A 15,686-nucleotide genomic window follows, 5' to 3' on the forward strand; every position below is an offset into this window, starting at 1 on the left:
CGTATGTTTCCTCCCCATGTGCCTACTTAATCCGGTAAAGCCCGACCTTTGAAATAATAGTCAGAAAATCTATTTTATTTAAATGGTGCAGTACATTATACTTTTAGACAAAATATTTTTTTAAATAGAAGGACAGGCGCTGGTATCACACAAGCTAAATTTCCCTGTCGTTTTCTGCTTTGAGTGTGGACTGCCTTAGACAGAGAGCAGACGCATCAAATCAGGGTTGTTGCATTAAATCCATTAGACAATGGTGAATTATTTTATTATTTCTTGAGACCTCGTAATAATTATACACTGTTGATGACATGACTGCAGTGCTAATCAAATTTTGTGCGGTTTGTTAGATCCGCCATATTTAGTAACTACCGAATTGAGTCATACAGAATGTGAATATCTGCCGCTACTGGGCCCAATTGATCAAACCATCCCGATTTTTGATATTAATTAGTTTGTATTAAAAATGTATTTGTTTTTTGCAGAGGCTCTTAAGAACAACCCCCTGACATCAAAGGTCAACCAGCAAGAAGCTGAGAGGGCACTGTCAAAATGGTTCACTGGAGCAAGAGACAGAGGAGGACAAAGGGCATCAAGAATGCACCAAAAGATGGCTGCAGTTTAAAGTTTACTGAAAAGGTTATAAGGTTATGTTGCTGCATCTAGCTGTTGCAGTTCTTGTATTTTAATTTGACTCGTGTGTTCTGAAATTTCTTATTAAAGTGGGTTGACAGCTTTCCAAAACACTCAAGGCTGGTTCTAAAATTTGTGCCATTGTGACATAAACATGTCATAATGATGGTTAGTTAAATAAAGCTGGATTTTAAACATATTTCAGTCTCACTGTGTTCTCTCTTGCTTTCTGCCGTTCATTTTTTGCTATTTTATTTGTGAGGTTTTTCTATTTAGATTTGCCTATGTAAGCTTGCTTCAAAATTAACATTTTGTCAAAACCTCTAGTAAGTTACATGTTATGTTGTTAAGTTTTCTGTTCAGAATCGTGATCTCTGTCTGAAACACTAAAAGAATCGGGACTCTCATTTTAACTTAATTCTAACTTAAGTTATTAAAACTGTGACTCTTAAATCGAGCCATCCTGGAAATTTAAGAATCATCCACACCTGTGATCACCTCAATTATTTTCCAAAGACACAAAGAATAATATTTTTATATTTTTACTTTAAAACCAATCATAAATCATTAGCAATAAGAAATAATTAAAATACTTTATTATGCATCATTTTGTCGGCCCATTCTATCATGGACTGAGAATCTGATTGTGAGAAACTACCTAATATTAAAATGACAAAAAAGTCTTGAAATTATTTTTATTAATTAATTGATGCTTTCAAACACATCATATATTCATACTTTATAAACTGTTTTTATTAATACAAAATTAAATTGGAATAGTCTGAATAAATAAACAGTAATTCTCTATTGATTTCCCAAATGCCTTTCCAGTGACATTCCAATACCATCCCAAGTGAAAAAAAATGTATACTAAGTATACTTGTAGGCAGACTATTTATCAGTACTTCAAGTGTGTTAATGATTAGTTAACTTCAAGTGTGCTATTTTGGAACAACTAATTTTGTACTAAGTATATTTTAGTAGTAATTAAATTGTAGTAAAGCATAACTTAAAGTGTATTTAGTGTACTTTTGTGTACTAAAGTGGAACAACTTTAAGTATACGTAGTATATTTTAAGTATATGCCTGTGTAGGGACTAATTATATGCTTAGTGACATTAAAGTGTACTTTATTTGTGTTACAAGTACATTACAAATTCATACAAGCAACACACCCAGTAAAAATGTATTATTTTGAAACAATTTCAAGTATATTAAGTGTATTTCACGATATGCTTAAGATCAATTTCAAGCTATTTGCACTATATTTTAATATATTAAATTGTGCTAAAATGGAACCACTTCAAGTACATTTAAGTGTATTTCTTTACAGTTCATTATAAATATAGTTTCATACACTGTAAAAAAAACAAAAAAAACCCCGTAAATTTACAGGTAACGGCCTGTATTTTTTTTTACAGAATTTTGCCGTTTTCTCATTATTATTATACAGTGAATGCCTGTTATTTTACAGATATTTGCTGTAATTTAAAGGTCCACTATTAATATACAGGTAATTGCTTGTATTTTGGTTTTACATCAATTTTACGTTTTTTTTTTTTTTTTAAAGGAAATTGTCTGTATTTTTACAGGGTTATGTGTAATTTTACATAAAATATTACGTAATATTTTACAGATTCTTTCTATAAAATTAGAAAACGCAGAAATCAGCAGTCATTTAACATGTTTCCCTAGAAGATGTGGTTGTGTTAAAGTGAGTTTTAAACTCATGTTTAACTCATGTGGGTGTTAAAGTGAGTTTTAAGGTTAAATAATAAGCAGGCCTGTTGAATCATAGTCTTTTAATCTTGTCTTGCACATAGATGCTCATTTTGATCATCATTTGTAGTATTCTCCCCTAATTTCATGTATATTTTATGAATATTTTTCCAAATCTGCGTTGCTGCACATCGCGTGGCTTTGTGTACGTGTAAAGCCCCGTTCACAGCGGCACGCAGCGACAAAGCGACATGATCCCATTCATTTCCCACATCACTCCTATCCTTCACCAACTGCACTGGCTTCCTGTCATAAACCGCATCCAATTTAAACTGTTAGTTCTAGTATTTAAAGCTGTCCACGGCCCGGCACCCAAATACCTTGTTGATCTGGTACCAGGCGCGCTGGAAGCTGTTTCATGCGAGGGGGGCTGAGGGCTGGGTTGGAAAATATGTGACGTCATTGTGTTATGGCTGACGACAAGACATGACATTTCTCTATATATGTTGTAGCCATTAAAGAAAACATATTTAGTTTCATATTTATGTTTAAATATTATAGGCTAATGTTATTTTTTATTTAATCAATGTTGATTATGAAAGTGAGCGTGCAGCGTGAGAAAGACATGATACATGAGATCATGAGATACCCAAAATGTCTTTGTTGTTGTTGTAGAAAGACTCTTTTAAAAATATTTTCGTTTAGTATAAATTGTATCTTAATTTTGATGTTTTATCAAACAATTGCCTGTATTTAATAGCTAAATAAGAAGCAAATATAGCAGACAATTTAAGGCGCCGGCGATCACTTGCATTGCACGTAAACTGGAGGGCGCCGAAACTCAGCTTGTGCCTCACAGATTTTATAAATATAGGATATCTATTAGCTTGAAATGTCTTCTTTTAAACGAAACTATTCAAAACGAAAAGAAATAGACGACTCTCTGATTATGTAATCAAATGTGCATTTCTCTCTGGCGTTCATGGCGAGTCCGCATAACTTCATCTTTGCAGCAACACAGAAAACACCTGTTTATTAATAAACAATTAAATGTCTCCTTGCTATTTTTGACACATTAATAATCATTACTTTCACCGGTTCTTTGTGGCAAGGTTTATGAGTGCGGGCGTGCGCTTGATGAGTGCGGCTATATTAGGCTACGTAAACGCTCATCCTGTAGCCTATTTAAGTAATTAAATGATGTTGTATAAACAAAGTTCGGTAGGAGCACGTTCAAATAATCATTCCAATCAACTGGTCATCAAACAATTACCATGTCTACCCGAGAAGGAGCATATAAATATTCACTCTGTCAACTCACCTAACATTCCTTGACAGTTTCAGCATCCCTCCACCACCCCGACTCCTCACTCTTGGCTTATCTTATTTATTTATTTCACAGCCAGGAATACGGGGGGAGTGCTCTGGGTTCGGGCTGAATACCTAACTCGGAGCCCTCTCCTCGGACAGCACGCCAAATACGCATTTATTCTATCTGACTTATTTGTAAGTGTGAACTCGTGAAATCAATATAAAGAGGGGCGATGTGTCCCCAGTGGCTAAAATGAACAACTACTAATCGACTAGAAGAAAACTTTAGTCGGAGGCAGCCCTTATTCCACATATTTTCGAACCAGCAGGCCATTCTGGGTTGAGCGCGCGACCCTGAGCGGAATGAGCGAGCGGAGGGATTCAGAAATGCGCTCTCCGCTCACATGCTCTGATCGGAACAAACTAAGCATGACAAATTCAAACTTTATTTCATTTTCTCCGTAGCTTGAACACTCAAACACAGCATGTCTATTTTCATTTTTCCCCCCACGTTTTTTAGTACAATATTATGTTAGTCCACAGCCCCCGCAGCACCCCCCTTCCCACGCTACTGTCTGGTACAGCCATATGTTCCAACTCGGGCCCTTAGGTCTAGCACTGAAAACCTACTCGTGGTACCCCGGGTCAGACTCTCCACGGTGGGCGGTAGGGCTTTTAGTGTTGTTGGCCCTAAGCTGGGGAATAAGCTGCCCCCGAATCTTCGTGCGACCGAACACATCCGGACCTTCAAAAAACAACTTAAAACTCATATCTTCAAGCTTGCCCAATAAATCAGTATCCTCATCACTGCTTTCTCTGTTCTTCACTTTTCTTGACTTTTCCAGCTCTATTTGCAACATACTTCGTCGTAATTGTATATTTTGAAATAATACAACATGTCTTTCTTTGATTCATGTCAGGTCCGTGTACGTTTTGATAGTTTGTTTTTCCGTTTGAACCACAAAACAAAATAACGAGAAACCACCTTTTTTTCGTTTGTCGTTTCAAACCAAAAACAAAGAAACGGTAAAAAAGAGCCGTTCTCCCGTTTTTGGTTCTGAATCCAAAAACGAAAAATGACAAAACCAAAATCAAATAACGGATTTTGGTTTTTTGAAATTCCTTTTTCCATTTTTCCGTTTGAAGATCTAGATTAAAAAATAGACAGGTTGGCCACGTGACCCGGAAGTAATAGTAAATATGGCCTATCAAAATAAAAGCCAAGCTTTTAGAACGGTCATAATATGCAGCACATAATGTTATACCTAACCAGAGTAACGTTAGAAGAAGATAAATCAATTAATTAATAGGCTTATATAAACCTGGACCGGAATAAATATGTTAGCAACATATTGGATTAACATATATAAATATGTTAGCAACTCGTTGGATGCCGGGTCTGCGTTGAGCAGTGGGCAACTACCTCGCCGCAAGTGCGGGGATGAGATGTTCCAAAAAAATAAAATAAAAATGAAATTACAGGGATGGGGAGATTGTCAATGTTTTGAAGGACACTATAAGTTAGGGGATTGTTTTAGTTAGTTTTTATTTTAGGTTTAGGTTTTAAGTTAAGTTGAATGGTTAAGTTAGGTCAAATGTTCATCTGTTATGTTATTTTATGCAATTAATAAATTGTTCCATTTTTTTCTATTATGTTCACTTGCAGAACTCCTTTTGTTGTAATCATTTTATGTTATTTTATGCAAATAATAAATTAATATAAACATTTTAATAAAATAAATGATGTTCACTTGCATGACATACTGCTTGTTGTCTATTATACACTAGAACCACACACCCCACTGGACTGTAGGGCTATATGTGAGACATGTTTTTAAATTTGTGAGTGTTACAGTCAACTCCTAAAACTGTTCACGCAGTATAATAGCACACGTGTAAATCAGACAATCAAACATGAGGAGAAAGAGCTCATTTTGGTGAGTAGGCTAATGCCTTAAGCAGCAGTGCTAAGAAACGTGATTTGTGAAAGCACAGTTATAATGAAAATAATGGAAAGTGTTTTAATTACAGAACATAAATCAATATCTCAATGACAGTAGCTCGCACACAGCAGACACAGTGCGACACCTACTGGTATGTTTTTTTAATCGTTTTGAACTGCCCTTGATTTTAAACTTCGTTGGATTATTAGAGGACTGAGAACCTTCACATATGTCGTTTTTGATTGTATTATTAACAAACTACTATCACTATTAGTCTATTACCTAACTAGCCTGTTCAATACATTTCTATTAACACTATAACGTGAGCGAGGTAACAGCGTGTCCTTGGGCTTTTTGAAAATAGATATGATGCGTTAGGATAAAATTATATTTGAGGACCAACACAAGTTTTATGAGGGTTTCAATCGAATGGCAAAGACGAGATAGGGACTGATATTTTGATGGCAGAATAGCGGAATCCCAATCTCCCTCATTATTTTATTTTACTATATATTTTTTTTAATGCTTTATTTGAACATTCAGTTTGCATAGTGTGAAACAACAGAATAATAGCAAAACAATAATTATTAAGAATAACAAAAATATGAAGAATAGTGAAAGAAAACACTACAACAACATCATATCACAAAACAGAAAACAGTTAGACAGTGATATAAACAAGAATGGGGAAAAGATAAAAAAGAAAAAAAGAAGAAAGAGGGCATTACTTAAATGAAATGAGTCTAAACATTTAATAAAGTAAAAAGTTTGTAGGTCTTGCCAATTTTACATGTTCTTAGTGCTTTTGGGTTAAGAGAGGATGAAATTGTAATCAAGTAATGTTTTATCTCATGTAAGAGCACCAAAAAAATTGGTTTACAATTTGAAAACTTATATTTGTGAATATAAAATCTACATAGGAAAATGTCATATGTCAATGGTCCGTGTACGTTTTGATAGTTTGTTTTTCCGTTTGAACCACAAAACAAAATAACGAGAAACCACCTTTTTTTCGTTTGTCGTTTCAAACCAAAACAAAGAAACGGTAAAAAAAAAAGAGCCGTTCTCCCGTTTTTGGTTCTGAATCCAAAAACGAAAAATGACAAAACCAAAATCAAATAACGGTCCGATTTTGGTTTTTTGAAATTCCTTTTTCCATTTTTCCGTTTGAAGATCTACATTAAAACATAGACAGGTTGGCCACGTGACCCGGAAGTAATAGTAAATATGGCCTATCAAAATAAAAGCCAAGCTTTTAGAACGGTCATAATATGCAGCACATAATGTTATACCAGAGTAACGTTAGAAGAAGAAAAATCAATTAATAAATGGGCTTTATAGTTTATTACAGCTATTTAAGATCGTGCCTATCCAGACATCACCAGTCACGTTTAATGAGCGCATTGTTTGGCTCAATACAGTTGGTAATATAGGTTAACCTAAGAACTTATTGTGTGTGCAGAGTTGTTACTGTTAGCGCTATATTATATAATTAAATTTATATTTAATGTGGTTTCCACCGTAATGGACAGCGAACTGACAGCGATTGAATGAATACTTGTCAACGTGAATTCCCACGTGACGTCATGCGTAGGCCTAATAACGTTACTAATAATGAGGGAGAATGTTTCACTGTAAAAAAAGGAAGAAATTATAAAGTAAGAGTTATATTCCTTGAGAACATTATTTCTGCCCCTCCTGCAATCTCATATTGGAATGGACTTTTTGATCATTTAAATTGGAAAAATATATGGTCCATACAACAAAGGTTTCTCCTCACAAACAAAGTAAAAGAAATATCTTTTAAATTAATTCATAATATTTACCCAGTCAAAAATTTCCTTAGGAAAAAATTCAGATCTGATTTTGACACTAATTGCTCTTTCTGTCAGAATGACACTGATACTCTTCTTCACTTGTTTTGGTCGTGCAGTTTTACTCAGCAACTTTGGAAAGATGTTAGTTTACCTCAAGCAATATCTTGCAAAATTTCTCTATGAATCCTAAAAGTGTTATTTAATTTTTTTTTAAAGCGGATTCAAATACCTGCTTTATAATAAATCTAATTATTTTCCTATGTAGATTTTATATTCACAAATATAAGTTTTCAAATTGTAAAACTATTTTTTTTGGTGCTCTTACATGAGATAAAACATTACTTGATTACAATTTCATCCTCTCTTAACCCAAAAGCACTAAGAACATGTAAAAATTTTGCAAGACCTACAAACTTTTTACTTTATTAAATGTTTAGACTCATTTCATTTAAGTAATGCCCTCTTTCTTCTTTTTTTCTTTTTTATCTTTTCCCCATTCTTGTTTATATCACTGTCTAACTGTTTTCTGTTTTGTGATATGATGTTGTTGTAGTGTTTTCTTTCACTATTCTTCATATTTTTGTTATTCTTAATAATTATTGTTTTGCTATTATTCTGTTGTTTCACACTATGCAAACTGAATGTTCAAATAAAGCATTAAAAAATATATATATAGTAAAATAAAATAATGAGGGAGATTGGGATTCCGCTATTCCGCCATCAAAATATCAGTCCCTATCTCGTCTTTGCCATTCGATTGAAACCCTCATAAAACTTGTGTTGGTCCTCAAATATAATTTTATCCAAACGCATCATATCTATTTTCAAAAAGCCCAAGGACACGCTGTTACCTCGCTCACGTTATAGGCTACAGTGTTAATAGAAATGTATTGAACAGGCTAGTTAGGTAATAGACTAATAGTGATAGTAGTTTGTTAATAATACAATCAAAAACGACATATGTGAAGGTTCTCAGTCCTCTAATAATCCAACGAAGTTTAAAATCAAGGGCAGTTCAAAACGATTACAGAAACATACCAGTAGGTGTCGCACTGTGTCTGCTGTGTGCGAGCTACTGTCATTGAGATATTGATTTATGTTCTGTAATTAAAACACTTTCCATTATTTTCATTATAACTGTGCTTTCACAAATCACTTTCTTAGCACTGCTGCTTAAGGCATTAGCCTACTCACCAAAATGAGCTCTTTCTCCTCATGTTTGATTGTCTGATTTACATGTGTGCTATTATACTGCGTGAACAGTTTTAGGAGTTGACTGTAACACTCACAAATTTAAAAACATGTCTCACATATAGCCCTACAGTCCAGTGGGGTGTGTGGTTCTAGTGTATAATAGACAACAAGCAGTATGTCATGCAAGTGAACATAATTTATTTTATTAAAATGTTTATATTAATTTATTATTTGCATAAAATAACATAAAATGATTACAACAAAAGGAGTTCTGAAAGTGAACATAATAGAAAAAAATGGAACAATTTATTAATTGCATAAAATAACATAACAGATGAACATTTGACCAAACTTAACCATTCAACTTAACTTAAAACCTAAATCTAAAATAAAAACTAACTAAAACAATCCCCTAACTTATAGTGTCCTTCAAAACATTGACAATCTCCCCATCCCTGTAATTTCATTTTTATTTTATTTTTCTTGGAACATCTCATCCCTGCACTTTGGGCAGTGCGGCGAGGTAGTTGCCCACTGCTCAACGCAGACCCGGCATCCAACGAGTTGCTAACATATTTATATATGTTAATCCAATATGTTGCTAACATATTTATTCCGGTCCAGGTTTATATAAGCCTATTAATTAATTGATTTTTCTTCTTCTAACGTTACTCTGGTATAACATTATGTGCTGCATGTTTTGACCGTTCTAAAAGCTTGGCTTTTATTTTGATAGGCCATATTTACTATTACTTCCGGGTCACGTGGCCAACCTGTCTATTTTTTAATCTAGATCTTCAAACGGAAAAATGGAAAAAGGAATTTCAAAAAACCAAAATCGGACCGTTATTTGATTTTGGTTTTGTCATTTTTCGTTTTTGGATTCAGAACCAAAAACGGGAGAACGGCTCTTTTTTTACCGTTTATTTGTTTTTGGTTTGAAACGACAAACGAAAAAAAGGTGGTTTCTCGTTATTTTGTTTTGTGGTTCAAACGGAAAAACAAACTATCAAAACGTACACGGACCGAAAAGCGGAATATCAAGTGGTTTCTCTGATTTCCGTGCAAAAACTGACTAGTCATAATTTCGTTTTTCAAATAAAACGAAAAAAACGAAAAAAGGAGTTGTTTTCTACTTTTTTCGTTTTCATATATGAAAGCAAAAACAAATGAACGAACGATACCAGAGGGTTGTTCCATAAAACAAGATTAGAAAATAAGCCAGGCTTATTTTGGTTAGTCAGACTTATTGTCTGTGAATTCTGTTTCATAAAGCAAACTTAAAATAGTTCAAACTCAGTTACCCTGGAAACTTATGCTGGGAAACTAGCCTGGTCCAGGGCAGGCTAACTGTCAGGCTAAGCCTGAAATGATGCTTAACCAGAATACCGTTTTAATACTGACCCACTGGGAATGTGACATCGGACTCTCTGGCATGCTGCCATTTTATTTCATGTAACCACTATCAGTCCAACAATGAAAACAAATGCACTTTAAAAATAAATGTAATACATTCGAACATACAAAAAGTGAAACAAATGTAAAGTAAAGGTAGGCCTATTTGTTTAGTTGGTGTGATTTTTGTAATGAATCAATTAAACGTCTATAAATAGGGAGCTCCACCCATACGTGTAGGAGGACGCATAGTCATGGCGTGTCCTTTCATTGATGAGGTGGTGGATGAGGGAGCGATAATCATACGCAGGGCATTTCAAAGAGAACGTACTTTCAGGGACAGGGCAGACCCGTTGGCTTTTTCTGACTACTACCTGCATGAGCGGTATAGATTCTCGAGGGAAGGGATAGCATATATTTGTAGATTACTGAGCCCACACATCGCAAAAAGCACACGGCGCAATAAAGCGCTCACAGTCCCACAGACGGTGTGCATTGCACTTCGCTTTTTTGCCAGCGGAACATTTTTGTACACAGTCGGAGATGCAGAGAATATCAGCAAAGCATCGGTTTGCCGCTCTGTACGGATTGTGTACCTGTCTTTAAAAAAAATGCTTAATGTGTTCATCACCTTCCCTGGCCACAGAGCGATTCACAGTATTAAACAGGCCTTTTATGGAATCGCCAACGCTTTCTCATCCCAAAGCGTAATATATTGACTCTTTTGCCAAAGCGTCTATATCCAACGCATATGGCACCCTTTAGCGTCAATATAACACGCTTCGGTTTTGGGTAGGTTTAGGTCTGGGGTAGTGTTAGGGTTAGACCACTAGGAGGCGCCATATATCTGCGTCTCATATGACGCTAAAGGGTGCCATGTGCGTGGGATATAGACGCTTTGGCAAAAGAGTCAGTATATTACGCCTTGGGTTGAGAACGGGCTCGAATCGCTGGTAAGTTCAAATAAGAACTATATAGAAAATGGAAATATTTATTGTCTGTTAATGCACTTAAAAAAAACTTAACTTTTGAAGCTTTCCCAAATGTTATCGGAGCTCTGGACTGCACCCACGTGCGCATAAAGCGCCCGTCTGGTCCGCATGAAGCAGACTTCGTTAATAGGAAATCATTACACAGCATCAATGTACAGGTACAGTCCCACTGAGATTATATTGTAGGCTAGAAGCGATTGTTCTTTACAATAAGCTGGGCACCTGTGTTCTATTTATTGCAAATGCATTAACAATTCTATTTATTTATATATATATATATAAGTCCAATGTAGTGACCTACATTTTTAATTATTTAGATGATTTGTGATGCAGATTGCATCATCACAAATGTAGAGGCAAAATGGCCTGACTCAATGCATGATTCCAGAATCTTTCGGGCCTCTTCTCTTTCCCACCAACTGGCACAAGGTGTGTTAGTACTACAGGAACTACAGCTTTAAAATACATTCAACAATTTCAGTGCTAAATTATTATTATTTTTTTTATTTTTTTCAGGTCAATTCTCAGGAGTTTTGCTGGGAGACAAGGGATATGCATGCCTGCCTTATCTCTTGACTCCCTATCAGGAGACGCAGACTGAGGCACAGCACAACTACAATATTGCCCATGCACGAATAGAGATGGCATTTGGGCTCATCAAGTCAAGGTTCCAGTGCCTGAATTACCTCAGAGTGATTCCACAAAGGGCATGTGACATTGTAGTTGCATGTGTTGTGCTACATAACATTGCCTGTCTGAGGAGAGAGAGGCAACCAAGGATGGTTGTAGAGCAAGACTGGGACATTGAAGGCATTTTTGATGACAATGAAATAGGCAGGGTTATAAGAGACAGTTATGCCAATAATTATTTTGGTTAATACTGTCCAAATGTTAAAAGTTTTCACTTTCCCCTTAATTTACCAGACACACAAGTCATATTTAATTTTTTATTTTATTTAGGTTGAAGCTGGCTGTTGGGGGTGAAAACATACAATTAAATGTGGTCAAAAAACAAAAAGGTCATGTGTCATTGTTTTAAATATGGCAGTTCTACTTACATTTTTCTCAAGCTGTTGGATTTCCAGCTCCAACTTTCTCATCTTGAGTTTTTTATATTGGATGTCAGTATCTATGGCCTCCATTTGTTTCAGGAGATACCCTTTGTAGACTCCCTTTATGTTCTGGGTTTTGTAGGAGCAGACATTTAAGTTTTCTCAGTTTGATCTAGTGCTCTTGGCACTTTTTTTGTAATTTTTTAATACTCACTTGGTCACATGTGGTCCCAGACTGAGAGGGCTCTAGAAGGGTGTCAGCATCCTGTTGCCAAAAATGGAAATACACAATTTAGCACCTCACAGGTAGGCTTTTAAATATATAATGTGGAAATCTGTGCCTACCTCAGGCCTCCTTGAACATACACAGTCTCCTCATCCTCCTCAACTGTAGATGGGCCTTCAACCTAAAACCATTAATTAAACTTGGTTTAATAAATCACCACTAGAAAAATCAGTGCTTTAAACTCATACTGTCATACTCACAGGGTTCAGCATGATGTCTGGTGGATCCAGAAAGCACACAGAATTTGGCATCACTATAAAACAAAAAGATTTAGTTAGGAATGCAAGAATAAAAATAAATAAAATAAACAAAATACCTTTTAAGTAGTGATCTCTTATACTGGATGGAATGGATCCAGATGCTGTTCCCCCCTCTATTCCCTCAATGACAGCCCTCCCTTTATTCAGGTCTAACGCCAGCTCCTCTGCAGGAGTAAAGTTGGCTGTTGGTGGCCCTCCCTCAGTGCCAGAAACCTCACTCTTCTTTTTGGCAGCTGCAAATATTAAACATCATGAGACTGGACAGTTGTAACATCAAGCTGGTTATGCTTAATTACTTGCATAGATACTTTATGATTAATACTTACCATTCTGAACAATATTTTTATATTTTATTTTCACCTGCTGCCATGTTCTTTTTTCTTCACTTAATTTGCTGCTGTAAAAGTTACACACACACACACACACACACACACACACACACACACACACACTTCAATGTATTGTGACAAACATTTCATTTAACTTTAATAAAATATAGTAATGTAGGCCTACATTAATTGATACTTACGCATTGAGACGATCAGCAATTTCCTGCCAGCCTTTTTCTCTCGTTTTATTAATTGCTGCGGTATTTCCTTTTTTTGTAATCATGAGTTTAAATTCTTCGTAAGATTCGAGAAGTAATTGCTGCTCAGTTGCCGTGAACATCGCTGCTCTCTCTTTCCCTTTAGTTGCCATGTTAAATTGATGAATCTATGCTCCACCATCAGGGCTTCTTAAGAATAGCGTGCACGCGCAATTATCTAGACTAGATAAACCTGGTTCAAATTAGTGAGATTGCGTGAACTTGAATTACCTTTTATGAAACCGCCTTAAACCCCAACTGATTTGTTAGGTTAATTCAAGTCGGGTTTTGGAGCTTAATCCCCGCTTTTCAAAGCTTCTTTTATGAAACAACCCTCCGGACCTTCTTGAAAGGCGCTATAGAAAATAAACGTATTATTATTATTTCAATGGAGCGTTGCCAACATCCGGCGACAGTGAGCGTTGGCGACAGAATGTGGGCGTGTCAAGCGACAAAAGTTGACAAATTTCAACTTTATGCAAATGAGAAGCGATTTTCGTGAGCGACAACCAATAGGAAAGAAGACTTTCAGTGGAGCTCACGTCACTGTCTCGAGTGCAGGCAAGACAGAAGAGTTTGTGGGAGATTTCACTGTTTTATCCACCTTATTCCTAGCCCCCATGATTCCTTGCGTGAATTATGGGCGCGACTTCCGGCGCGTACTGTCACTGAACCGGAACCGGCGTTTTCTATGGTAAGGGTCATAAACAGTCTATGGTAGCGGTAACTTAAATATGTGGGAACACAGTCTGTTACACCTCAAACGGAATAATTTGATTATACCACTGCCTTCTACTGTTGAGGGATGGGAGGACGACCTGAAGAAGTGGCCTCAGATAACTTACACCAGTATATTTAGCTACTTTATTGACTCCGTTGCTACGGACGGTGAAGCGATGAACAATCTGAAAAGCTCTGAGGCTTATCAGTACTTGCATAGTAATAAAGTCGGTCGCGTTTTGATAAAGGAGACGGGACACAATCTTGTCTACCTTAAAGCGGACATAGAGCCTAGTCAGCGCCTTAAAGTCCCACATCACCGGGCCTGGGTTTTAGTTTCATCGTCAGGTGAAGTACAGACAGCTGGGTGCTCATGTGTTGCGGGACCAGGGCGATCATGCAGCTGCAATACTTTGGAAGGTAAAATGCTGATATTTCTGGTAGTTTTGTAATATCAGTTTGCCTGTTACATCCTAATAATTTGTTATAACCTAATCATTTGTATTCATTACTTAAATGAGCTCATTGTTTCTGCCTTAGTTTAATACATTATTAGCTAACTGTGTGAATTGTATGTATACGTATATTTATGACATTACTTGGATACAGTCACCTCTGATAAAAGATCACAATAAATTGTAATGTAGGCAACATGCATTTTCTGTAAAGCTGCTTTTAAATGATTTGTATTGTGAAAGGCAAATAAATAAATGTGAATTGAATTAAATCAGTTTGCAACTGCTGAGTGTATTTTATAATGGGCAATTTTCTAATGTAGGTTGAGAATGCAGTCAGACAGGGAAAGACAGGGATATCATGTACTGATGTGCAGAGGAAGTGGAATGCAGGCACAAGGCAGAATGTAGAGCAGAAAAAGGTTAAGCACATTAATTTCAAACGTCATAAACCAGACCACATTCATCCAGGCTCATCAGCACCAGATCCCATAAGTGTGTCATCCACAGAAGGCTTCCCCAAACTTTTCAAGGATCACTCAGAATTTAAAATGTATGTCAGTTCCTCTGTTACCCCTTTTCCACCAACAAGAACCGGGTGCTGGTTCGGAGCCAGAGCCAGAGCTGGTTCAGAGTTGGTTCGACTGACAAGCTTACTAAGAACCGGTTTGCCTTTCCACCGGCTAGAGAGCCACAACAGAGCCAGATCTTACGTCACTGCATACGTCTCATGTTGCCCAGCAAAGCTAGTGCGGTAGCGCCAAACACGCCAGGCTTGTTCGAGATGCATCGGCTTCTCGCAGATCGATCGCCGCATGACATCAAAGCACTGCGAAAGCGATCCAAAAGCACAAGGAGTCGTATGATCTCCAAACACTCCCGCAGCTCCGATCGGTCCGCGCCGCTCCGATGCATCTCGAACAAGCCATCAACAATAACGGACGTTGGGTTACTATGGATGCTCATGGGTTTGCAAAAATACATCGGAATCCAACGCGTTTGTGCAGCTCGCCGTAACTTACATAGACGGATATTATAATCAAGCTGCTATTAGCTCGACTAGCTGCTATTTAAAAATGGCGGTCACAAGTTTCTATTCGTCTTGTTGGTCACGGTAACCCCGCCCCCAGCCCCTGACGCAAGCGGTTCTTACTTGGCTCTGTTCTAGACCAGCAATGATTTGGTGCTACTTAAGAACCACTTTTCCTGGTTCGGAGCTGGTGCTTTGCGTGTGGAAAAACAAAGAACCGAATTGAAACTAGGCTCTGGCTCCGAACCAGCACCAGCTCTGCCTTGGTGGAAAAGGGGTATGTGATGGCCCCACTA

At 36.7% G+C, this 15,686-nt stretch overlaps 1 protein-coding gene across 1 annotated transcript; it reads left to right on the top strand.

The window, feature by feature from the left end:
- The first annotated feature begins 10,232 nt into the window (after positions 1-10,232).
- On the top strand, positions 10,233-11,879 carry LOC130102076 (putative nuclease HARBI1). The gene is made up of 4 exons (XM_056267971.1): positions 10,233-10,699; positions 11,047-11,159; positions 11,319-11,430; positions 11,518-11,879. Exons 1-4 carry the CDS (start codon positions 10,264-10,266, stop codon positions 11,877-11,879), a joined length of 1,023 nt encoding a protein of 340 aa, XP_056123946.1. The 5' UTR covers positions 10,233-10,263.
- Positions 11,880-15,686: the final 3,807 nt, after the last annotated feature.

Source organism: Rhinichthys klamathensis, unplaced genomic scaffold (assembly GCF_029890125.1).
Source record: "Rhinichthys klamathensis goyatoka isolate OS25496 unplaced genomic scaffold, OSU_Roscu_1.1 h1tg000267l_1, whole genome shotgun sequence".
Lineage (NCBI taxonomy): Eukaryota > Metazoa > Chordata > Actinopteri > Cypriniformes > Leuciscidae > Rhinichthys > Rhinichthys klamathensis.

Bases quoted from the DNA above. Each gene is read 5' to 3' on its own strand.
- LOC130102076 (XM_056267971.1), top strand. From the start codon at position 10,264: ATGGCGTGTCCTTTCATTGATGAGGTGGTGGATGAGGGAGCGATAATC. The intron at 10,700-11,046 runs CTTTCTCATCCC...CTTTTGAAGCTT, and splicing joins CTTTTATGGAATCGCCAACG to TCCCAAATGTTATCGGAGCT. The intron at 11,160-11,318 runs GTACAGTCCCAC...TTAATTATTTAG, and splicing joins TACACAGCATCAATGTACAG to ATGATTTGTGATGCAGATTG.